The 11,313-nt window shown below is 39.7% G+C and overlaps 1 protein-coding gene across 1 annotated transcript in view; it reads left to right on the forward strand.

Moving 5' to 3' along the window:
• The first annotated feature begins 80 nt into the window (after positions 1-80).
• Positions 81-11,313, forward strand: part of sh3bp1 (SH3-domain binding protein 1) — a 13,024-nt gene continuing 1,791 nt past the window's right edge. The window contains exons 1-17 of the mRNA XM_088323820.1: positions 81-226; positions 1,960-2,002; positions 2,100-2,204; positions 3,208-3,284; positions 3,421-3,532; positions 3,638-3,714; positions 4,137-4,227; positions 4,285-4,353; positions 5,201-5,291; positions 5,363-5,499; positions 5,577-5,688; positions 6,800-6,881; positions 7,598-7,678; positions 8,657-8,770; positions 8,848-8,936; positions 10,009-10,129; positions 10,230-10,426. Of these exons, the coding sequence (XP_088179946.1) occupies positions 177-226; positions 1,960-2,002; positions 2,100-2,204; positions 3,208-3,284; positions 3,421-3,532; positions 3,638-3,714; positions 4,137-4,227; positions 4,285-4,353; positions 5,201-5,291; positions 5,363-5,499; positions 5,577-5,688; positions 6,800-6,881; positions 7,598-7,678; positions 8,657-8,770; positions 8,848-8,936; positions 10,009-10,129; positions 10,230-10,426 (1,648 nt within the window). The 5' untranslated portion in view covers positions 81-176. The remainder of the gene's footprint in view (positions 227-1,959; positions 2,003-2,099; positions 2,205-3,207; positions 3,285-3,420; positions 3,533-3,637; positions 3,715-4,136; positions 4,228-4,284; positions 4,354-5,200; positions 5,292-5,362; positions 5,500-5,576; positions 5,689-6,799; positions 6,882-7,597; positions 7,679-8,656; positions 8,771-8,847; positions 8,937-10,008; positions 10,130-10,229; positions 10,427-11,313) is intronic.

Raw genomic sequence — 11,313 nt, forward strand, 5'->3', positions numbered from 1 at the left:
TAGTCAAATAGAAAAAATAACCCAGATGTTCCTGTCCATATTGCGTAGGTGCAACTTCCTCATTAAGTGCTCGAGTGAGAGCGCATTTCAAATGAGAACTAAAATACGTGTAGAGTGCCTGCAAGTAGGACGTAGCTGCACAAGTATCCAAACGAGGTCGGGCGCTGACTACCGCAATGCTCCGACAGTCCCTGAGCATTCTGAAGCAGTTTGGGTCTTCTGCAAAGTAAGTGTCGACACGATATATTTAAACGGCTAAAATATCAACGTTTTTATGATGTCAACATCACACCTAAACAAGTTTATTTTCTCTGACACATCCTGAATAGACACCAAACGTCTGCAAAAACTGGGAAACCTTTTTTAGTGCTGCACGATTCAGAAAGTTTTCTTTTCTGTAACGCAATTTTTGTCTGAAAGTTGATTTTTTTTTGTTAAAAAAAAGGGAACTGTCAGAAACTACAAACGGATGTATACTGTGTGCAAGGTGACAGTACTGAAATACTTTCATAAACTGATGAAATGTTTTCATGACAAATGTGTTTATTGAAGCATTCTGTACTGTCAATAAGGTTACTTTACGCACACAAACATTTACCAGCGTGTCTGAATTTAAAGTGTTTCAGGGGGCATTTCCATACCTGTCAACCTGTACGTTTTTGCCGTACAAAGTACGGTTAATATGCATTGTAAGACATGTATGACGTACGAGGAAATCTGTAGGGAAAAACGCAAATTTGTCAATTACCATCCGGTAAACGCCAACTATCACGAAACGGCAAATCAAACGAGTTCGCCGAGGTGGCCTATATCTCTGTAGTGTTTTTTTTTTGTCTGAAATGAAGCGAGCGGTTTGATGTAGTGAAAGGAAGTTCGTCTCTTTTTAAAGAACTAGCTCTTTCGGCTCAATTCATTAAAGAGAGCCGGCTCTCAAACGGCTCACTTGCTTTGATGCATTATCCATCCATTATCTGCACCGCTTATCCTCAGTAGGGTCACGGGAGTGCTGGAGCCCATCCCAGCCATCTTTGGGCAGTGGGCAGGGGACACCCTGAACTGGTTGCCAGCCAATCGCAGGGCACACAGGGACAGACAATTCACTCGCTCATCCACACCTATGGGACAATTTGTACCAGCCAATTCACCTGACATGCATGTTTTTGGAATGTGGGAGGAAACCCATGCAAGCACGGGGAGAACATGCTAACTCCAAACAGGGGGTTTGATCTCACGACCTCAGAACTGTGCTGCACACGCGCTAGCCACTGCGCCGCCGTGCTGCCCTTTGATGCATTATATTACGAATTATGTTGTACAAAGAAGTTAAGAATAAAAAGGAAGTATAAAAGGAGAAAATGAAAAAAGACAGGTTTGTGGTTATCCCTTTAATCAGTATATTACCAACAATAATTTAATTCAGAAAATGAATTAATAATTTGAATAAGAAAATGTATTATTCTACTAAATTATATTTGCATGTATTTTATCCTTCTACAGTGAACGTCCAAGCTACTTCATTTTTGAACATTTTTTTAATAAAAAAAACTCATTCATGTCGAGCAACTCAGTATCCCAAAACAAAATATTAATTAACAATATATATGATATAACGAAACACATGTACAATATAACATGTTAAACTACATAAATAAACATGTTTGAAAAAAATATGATGTAAAATTATTTTGTAAGGGAAAATACAACAGTTTCTAAGGGCATGGAGCTGTGGAGGTTGACAGGTATGCATTTCACAAAAATTTTTGGTAGCAATGAGAGTCTTGAAAAACAATTCTAAAACTGCAGAAACCTACAGTGCGAAGGTCCCCCCCTCGTCATTCAGGCCTCAGGATGTTCTAATTTTGCATTATGAGGTTGACTTAAGTGCGAAAACCTTTAGCAGTTGTAAAAATGTAAATTGTGAAAGTAAATCCACCAAACTGTTGAATTAAATATTCCCAGGACTCAAGATGTCAGCGAGCATCTCCACTCCGATCTGGTAGTGGTGAGAAAAAAACATTTTAAGAAGTCACTTTGAGCAACATCATTGAAATCGGTGGAATTTGGTGGTGTAACTAAAAAACAAATCTTGTTTGATGAAGGTGGAGCAGCGGGTTGAACCGGCCAAGAGAGCGGCACAGATGCTCCACAAGAAGCTCCAAGCTTGCATGCAAAGTCCGACCGGGCCAGATACTGAAAAACGAATGGTATTAATATACATAAACAACTCGAAAAATGTTTTATGGAGCAAATATTACAAAATACTTAAGTACAGTAGACCCGCGGTATACGACAATAATCTAGTCTGAGGTGGGGATCGCAAAGTGAAATTGCCACAAGGCGGGGAATAGAAATCCATGGTAATAAACTAATGAGTGTCGAAACCCGGTAGGTCAGACTAAAACTTGAAATCGACAAAATGCATTATAATTAGTACTAATTATGTCTAATATACATCTATCCACCCATTATATGCACAGTTTATCCTCAGTAGGGTCGCGGGGGTGCTGGAGCTCATTCGAGCTATCTTCAGGCAGTGGGCATCTAATACACATGTATATGAATAAACAATTAATAGATATACTTGTGAAGGAAAATGAAATTGTATTTACCTTTGGTGTTACTTGAGGTGGTCAAGTTGAGTAGTAGGTGGATGTAGAGTGTGGGAGGTGGCCGATCAGAAATGAAACAGAATTTTAAAAACTTCCACTTGCAAGGATTATTATTATTATTATAAAATGTCCTTGCTTTAACCGCCACCTTATCTATAATAATCGTCCCGATTGACAATTTGTTATGGCCATTCAACTCAGTAAATGTAGGTATTGGTGTTCCTTCATCGTACTTATAATGACTGCAATCTTCGTTTAATGGTTATCGTGTTTTTGCTTTTCCATTTAGCATCACTACAAGCCTAGTGGATAGAAACTGTGAAAACAAAATACAGTATTGTATCACGACACATTATTCATGAAGCACTCGAGATTTCTAAACTGTATGAAGACGAAGGCATGGTGGGAGGTAGTTCAACAAATAGGATTATAGCAATAGCATGCCATTTAGCAAACCTTTACCATATATGACCCTTACCAACAGCAGACAAGCATATTCGAGACGTAACTCGTTAAGTGCCGTATCCCGAGGGTCTACTTTATACAGATTGACCGTCCACAAGTGGTCGCAATATTGCCTCTGGGTGTTTGTCCACAGAAGAAGCTACCTCTCATGCTTCTTTCAAACAGCATGGCTGAAAGCTTCAAAGACTTTGACGCCGACTCATCCATCAGGTGAGCTTCTCTGCGGTGGGAGACGTGTGATAAGCGCTTGACGAGGGCTTTCAGTTCTATAGCAAAAGGGAAGAGAGTCAACCCACTCAAAATTGGCTTTGAAACCAAAATTATTCGGATTCTATGTGTTCTGCAGGAAGGTGCTGGAGATGTGTTGCTTTATGGAGCAGAAGTTGGCCAGCCTCCTGGCAGACTTTGAGATAAAAGTGGAAAAGGACGTTTTGGAGCCACTGAATAAACTTAGCGAGGTGAATGTATATTTTATCATTTTTTTTAGAATTACTTTCTAATGACATACCATGTTAATTAAACGGATCCTCCATAACAAACGTTTTCTCTCATTCTTCCCTAAGGATGAATTACCAGAAGTTCTCAAAAATAAAAAGCTTTTTACAAAGCTAAATACAGACTGGAACAATGCACGCTTCAGGTGGGTTATTTGCCTTAAAGGCTCAGTGTACTGTGTATAGCGACCCCTTGTGGTGTAAACTATTGAATTAACCTAAATATGAAACACTTTTATTCACAGTATTTTTCATAAAGACTCGTCGGTTTCGGTGCTCGCAATCATATTACACAACTCAAAGAAGCTGAAATTTTGGCCGTCGTTTTAACTATAAAAGCACGAATGACGGTTTTACAAAGTTAACTTGTCCCAGTGGTTCTTTTCACATTTAACAAGCACTTACCTTCCATAGCTAAGACCTGCATGAGATGGTCGTTGAATCGTGTGATGCAGGCATCTGCCACGTTTTTCCATTATTTCCTTCTCCAGCCACTCATGTCAGCCAATTTCGTGCATGCAATATAATCTGACTTTTCACCTATGTGTAATATAAATCGATTACACAGAAGCCAGCAAGCCAGTGCTGGTCCACAGGCCAAGCAAGATGGTCTGAAGGAGGAGGAAGAAGAAGCTCTGAGGAGGTTGGAGACCATCAAGGTACCAATGTTTGACTTACCATCAAGGAATGAACCTGACAGGAGGTTAATTTCGCAGAACCAGTATTTGGCGGACTTGTATCACTTTGCCACTAAAGAAGACGACTACGCCAGCTACTTTATTCGCGTAAGTTAGAATTCATTACTTTGGTGTGAAATATGATATGACATGATTAACTCGGGGAACAGTCTAAATCAGTGGTGGACAAACTTTTTGAGACGAAGGCCGCATTGGGTCAAAAAAATGTGCGACGGGCGGGGCCAGAAGGGAAAAAAAAAAGATTGAATGATTAGATAGATTTTTTTGTATTGGCAGTCTTGAATACGATACCTTGGAAATGCGTGAAGAAAAAGATTATGTAAGCCTAAGGACGATATTCATGAAGACATTTAGATGTACATGTTACTTTTAATTATTTTTGTCTTTTTGTCAATAGAAAAAGTGATCAACAACACTAAAGATCAAATCAAAACAATAGGTGCCTGTTTTTAAGTGTCCATTTTAATAAGATGCTTTGAAATACTCGGGGACACAGAGGACAAGAGCGACACCAAAAACATTTTGTTTGAAAAAAATTATTAGTACTTTATCATTGTATATATACATTTGCTCTCTCGGCCACTGCTCTTAGCAATAGTCTACCGGGGATAATGGATTGCAGCCACAAATGTGGATTTAATTTCAGACAGGCCAGAATGGGTCTCGCTCGCAACAATAGGATATTGGGTACAATGGATCACAGTCACATGAGTAAAGATCATTTCAGGTAAACAAAGAGCTGCCAGGCCTGGCAAAAGTACACTATGCCGGTCAAAAAGTTGCAGCAATATTTGATCATGGATAATGGATTGCGGCCACACAAGTTCAGTTAATTTTGGGTGGAAAAACGATAAAAAATAGCAAGGATGATGGATTTTTTTTCAATTTGCGATGCACTGAGGTCGCAAAATAAAATCCTTCTTCTCACCAAAAGCTTTTGGAGCTCCAAGCAGAATACCACAAAGATTCCCATGAGTTCCTCGATAAAAATATCAAAGAGCTCAAAGAGAATCACAGCCAGAAAGGTAAGAATCTCGATTATATGCCAGACTTTTTGCCCTTGAGTTGACCTTGGCCCTTTTGTGATGAGCAACAGGGACGCCAACAAACACCTATGGGCCCAAAGTCTTCAGGGTGCCGCTTGCCTCTCATCTGCTTCAGAGCGACCGTGAAATTGCGGCACCTATCACAGAATGTATTCACATGCTGCTCAGAACAGGAATGAGGGAGGAGGTAAGAACTTTTTTTTAGCAAAAGATCAGATCATTTGTGAAAAAGATGAAAGTATTTTTTTTGCTCGTCTTCTCCAGGGACTATTTCGTCTGGCGGCAGCAGCTTCAGTGGTGAAGAGGCTCAAGACTTGCATGGATCAAGGGACGGTCGATCACGAGGAGTTCAAGATGGACCCTCACGCCGTTGCTGGTAAGCGATTTTGTACTGTAAAATTCAGACTACAGTGTAGAGCAGTGGTCCCCAAACTACGGCCCGCGGGCCGGATGCGGCCCGCCTCCACATTTGGTCCGGCCCCCTGAAAAATACCAGAAAGCATTTTGATTTTTTAATTTCATATATGTATATTTGTATTTGATAATAAAGTTGGACTTTTGCAATAAAATGTTCCTTAGTTATGAACTATTTTCATTATTAACTATTAGTTAGTAACTATTTTATACGGCATAACAAGGGTTACTGACTAGTTAAAATGTTATATTTTGGCATTTTGGTGTTGTTTTGTAAAGCAGAAAAAGTGAAGTACCGGTATATTACCACTAGATGACATAGTCTTACAGGTCAGAGAAGGGTTTTTGGGGTAAGTCTCAAGGGACCTCACGTGATTTAATGAGACTTGTTCAATAAATCACTCTTAATGTCAACAAGTAAATGGTGTCGTGCGAGACTTACATTTACCATCTATTTTGCTGGTGAGATGTACAATAAATTTTTACATTTAGGCACTTCTGCAATCATCACACTTTTTCTGTTACAAACTGAGAAGGGAAAAGTTATGTGGCCCTCACAGGAAAAAGTTTGGGGACTCCTGGTATAGAGAGTACCTGATTATAAGCTGCACCCAGTACATTTTTAAAGTAATAACCATTTTGTACATACATAAGCCGCACCTGACTATAAGCCGCATGTGCACACATCGACAGATGAGATATTTACAAAGAAAGACTGTACACAGAAACTTTCATTGATATAAGGTCCCTTAACCCCTTAACGTTTTAACTTCCAGCCATCGGGCCGCCGGACTTTTGATAAACAAATATGTGTCTGCACTTTGTCACCAGTCACTGAAATACGTCTGCCACATATCATTGGAAAGCTTTGAATTCAGAAAACACTCACCAGAGAAACATCACCTTGAGTCTGAAACAAGATGTCCAGAAACTAAATGTCGTGGCTTCTTGTTCGAATTTTATTATTATTACCATATATTATTATCGTTCCCTACCAAACCCCTGAAAGAAATATTAAACAGAACTAGCAAGGTCGCCAAAAATCATTTGTTCTTTCTTTTCATCTCAAACAGGAGCTCTGAAATGTTACCTGCGAGAACTTCCTGAACCGCTAATGACCTTTGAACTCTACAATGATTGGTTTAAAGCTGCCAAGTGTGTATAAATGTTTCATATGTTTGTTTTTGAATTTTGTAAAAAACTGTCTTTAGAATTGCATACAAACACTTAACCTCTGATTTGCACGTTCACTGCCAATGACAGCTATAGATGTCAATGATCCTGTTTTAATTGATTGCCATTGACGGGTTTAGACGTAGGCTGGCGATGAGTTAACTGGGTTGGCATCGATTGAGTTGATATACAAACTATGAATTTTATTTGAAGGCATACATTTCTTATGATTAATAAAAGTGTGTTAGTTTTTGCTTATTAAGTATTAAGTTTTGTTATGTTTGAACCAGGGGTCAGACATTTTGAAGCTGAGAGCTAGTTTTTGTTTCTTTGCAGTGCAAAGAGCTACCAGTATATTACACATTTGTAAAAGAAAACCCAATCATGTTATTACTGTGTTATTACTATGTTATTTATGTTATTACCAGGTTTTAAATACTACAAGTAGTGTTCAAATAGGCTCATTCAACCACTAAACCCTTTATTTAATTGTGGACTAATTTTAAAAATATTTTGGAAGAATTGATTAAATGTTTAAAGACACTGATCAATAATTTCTCATGCCACTTAGAAATCAAAAGTGTTCACAATGACCCATCACTGCCTTCCTGGTGCATTGGGACACCACATTGATGGCCCCCTGGTGTAAACACGGTTTTTAATTGAGGTGAAAATATAATCTTTGTTTACGTACACAGCGAAAAAGATTGCACGGAGAAGCTGGAGCAGTTCCGAATGTTACTGGAGAAACTGCCTTTAGAAAACTATAATAACCTAAGGTGAGGAATTATTTGCCTTTTGTAATTATTAACTCTGTGTTATCTACCTTTGTAAGCTTGTAGCCGAGTTTATTTATTTCAAAACTCGTCTCTCCTTTTTGGGGCACCACATACGTTTTTAGATTATTACGTCAGGAAAACGGACCCCCTGTAGTGGAGTTGTCATGGCAACATTTGATGCGCAAATGCAAGCTAACTCCCCCTTCCCCAACCTCACATTCCACCAGTATCAGTCAGATAACATATCTATGTGATTGACTTAAAACACAGTATTCACTTCACATGTTTTGACATTGTTTGATTATTTTCTGACATTGCAAAACAAAAATCTGAACAAACGTTGAATACTCTACAAGCTTAAAATACCTCCAAAAAATCGTGAATGTATCATATGCATCATAGATGGGACAGAACATTATAAATTAGTGTATATGTAAAGTTGTATTCATTTTTATTCACTGTCCCTTAAGTGCATTTCTAGCGTATTATGGATTAATTTATTACTAAATGATGGATTTTCATGTGAATTCTTTCTAGATTTTATTTTGTGTAGGGAATTTGGAAAAAATGATATTCGAAAGCAGGGTAATGTTTCTATTTGAACTTTTTGTGGAAAACCTGATTTGGCCCAACCTCCACGAGACCCTAGATCTAGCAGCTCCCACGTTAAATGAGTTTGAGACCCCTACCTTAGACCCATAGCGAATAAACCCAGTACAAAAAATACAGTATTGTATCGCTGACTTGCAAAGTCTTCGCAAAGCACACTAGATTCTGAACTGGATGAAAAAAGGCAAAGCATTGTGGGAGGTGAAAACGTCATAAGGCGGTTAAGCCATATACCAGGGGTCTACTTTAGTTGGATTGGGTCACTTTCATTAATCTGACCAACCAGTACAGACAAGAACTATTTTCTCTTGTATAACAAACAAGAGAACTTTGCATATGTTTTCACATCAGATGCTCTCATATTTTCAGATACCTGGTGCAGTTCTTATCTGTCCTTTCCAAACAGCAGGCCACAAACAAGATGACGCCGGCTAACATCGCCATCGTGCTTGGGCCCAACCTCCTCTGGCCACAAGCTGAGGGGTAACCACATTTTTCCTGCCGCACGTTTCGTAGGCGTCATCAAGCTCATCCTGTCTTCTCGCGCTTGTTTTATTTAGAGACATCACATTGGCGTCAGCCTCTTCGGTGCAGGTGGTGAAGGTTATCGAGCCTCTTATTCAATACAGCTCTGTGCTCTTCCCGGAAGGTAACCCCGAATATGAATCGACTACATTCATTATAGAGTCTCCTTTTTACCTCTTCATAATGTGTGTGAAGCGCCGGAGGGCCTGGCAGTAATCATTCGCATGGTTCAGGATGTGTGCAGGCTGTTGTTGTTTTTTGTTTAGTTTTTTCCATTGAAGTTGTAGTACAAGTTGGTCTTGTCTCCTCTCTACCTCTTCATATTATGCTCGAGGCACTTTAAGAGCTCGCCCATCAACAATCACAATGTTGAGGACGTGTACAGGCTGTTGATATAATTTTTTTCTGTTGAAGCAGTAGCCCAACTTGGTCGTGTCTCCTCTCTACCTCTTCATATTATGCACGAGGCTCCTGAGAGCTTGCCTATCACCAATCACAATGTTGAGGACGTGCACAGGCTGTTATTTTTTTTCTCTGTACAAGCAGTAGCCTAACTTGGTTGTGTCTCCTCTCTACCTCTTCATATTATGCAGGCGGCACCTGAGAGCTCGCCCATCACCGATCACAATGTTGAGGACGTGTACAGGCTGTTATTTTTTTTCTGTAGAAGCATTAGCCCTACTTGGTTGTGTCTCCTCTCTACTTCTTTATATTATGCATGAGGCCCCTGAATGCTCGCCTATCACCAACCACAATGTTCAGGACGTGTACAGGCTGTTGTCGTTTATTTATTTTTTTCTGTAGAGGCAGTAGCCCAACATGGTCGTGTCCCCTCTCTACCTCTTCATGATTTGCACAAGGCAATGGAGATCTTAGCTATAATCAGTTGCATGGCTCAGAACACATACAGGGTGTTAAGCTTTTCTTTTCCATTGAAGTAGCGACCCACTGAAGAACTCGTCCATCACCAATCGCTTTGTTTTTTTATGAGTTCTATTGATATAATTTCTCAACTTGGTTGTGTTTTCCTAAGAGCTAAGACAATGTCACTTGCTAAAATAGAGTGATATGTTTTCTTGGCCAAAGCATGTGTAACTTTAAGTAATTGGAGCACTTGTGTAATGTTTTTAAACGACGTATTTTCCCATAAAGTTATATTTTGATTAATGTATTGTTAATTGTAAATTTCCACCCAGATTTTCCCTTTGAGATTCCGGGGCTTCCTGAGATCCAAGATGCCGACCCCGTGATATCAGAAAAGACACCACTATGCAGAACACCCTCCACGCCTTCCAGAACTTGTTCCAAGACAACCAGGTATGGACCAGGACTCAACAATTCCCTTAAAAAGCTACAAAGACATTGATTTTAAGCGTTTAGTATTAATCTTAGATCCTCTTGTTTCTGTTTACGTGAGACGCCTAGCGTGGGCTGCGGTCCCGACTCGAATAGACGCCACGGGACTGAGCAGCTCAGCCACAAACCAGAATGCTACCAACCCAGTAAAGAGCAATGAAGCTGACCAAAAACTGAGCTTGGAAAAGTTGGAGCCCGTCCTGGAGGTGGAGTCAGCGTCACTGAAAGAAGTTTTGATGATGGATGCACCCAACAAACGTAATTTAAAACTTTAGAGGGAATTTTTGCACTTAAGGTTCAATTTTTTTTCTTTACAGGAATTACCTTAAAATACTTTTAATCCAAATGCTATGTTCAGACTTCATGTGGCCCAGCTACATGAAACATGCAATATTGGATTACATTTCCTATTCGACCCCCATGACATTAATCCTTTGTGAGTTGGTTATGCACAGATAAATTGCCGTATTACGGGAGATATAAAGCTATGCTAATTTGCTCCGAATCCTTGCTACCTCAGAACTTTTTTTTTTAAATTTTAAGAAAATATATAGTAATACTTATGTGTAAGATATGTGGATAACATTTATCAAAATTGATTAAACAGCAGGTGAATGGTAGATGAGTGGTTAGCGCGCAGCGCCACGGTGCAGAGGTATAGGGTTCAATTCCAGCTACCGCAGCTTCCCCTTGCGGAGTTTGCATGTTCTCCCTGTGACTGCGTGTGTTTTTTCTGGGCATTCCAGTTTTATCCCACATTACAAAAATATGCATGGCAGGTAAATGATTTTATGGCTCTGTGTGCCCTGCAACTGGCTGGCAACCAGTTCAGGGTGTCCCCCTGCCCGCTGCCCAAAGATGGCTTGGATGCGCTCCAGCACCTCCGCAACCCTAGTGAGTATAAACAGCGCAGATAATGGATGTATGAATTTGATAGCATCATAAATAATTTAGCTGGTCGAGTGGAGTAGCAGCTGGATGCAGGGAGGAGGAGACTGCGGATTAAATATGAAACTATGTTACAGCCATACAAATTAGCAAAGGTAGCGATTAACGTGCCTTCTTGGTATTCCTTCATAATCACAAGCTTTGTTTCCCTGGTTATCATGTTTTTGCTCTTCCCTTTAGCATCAGTACAGGTCTTG

Source organism: Urocampus carinirostris, chromosome 19 (assembly GCF_059441175.1).
Source record: "Urocampus carinirostris isolate Australia breed hairy pipefish chromosome 19, RoL_Ucar_1.0, whole genome shotgun sequence".
Lineage (NCBI taxonomy): Eukaryota > Metazoa > Chordata > Actinopteri > Syngnathiformes > Syngnathidae > Urocampus > Urocampus carinirostris.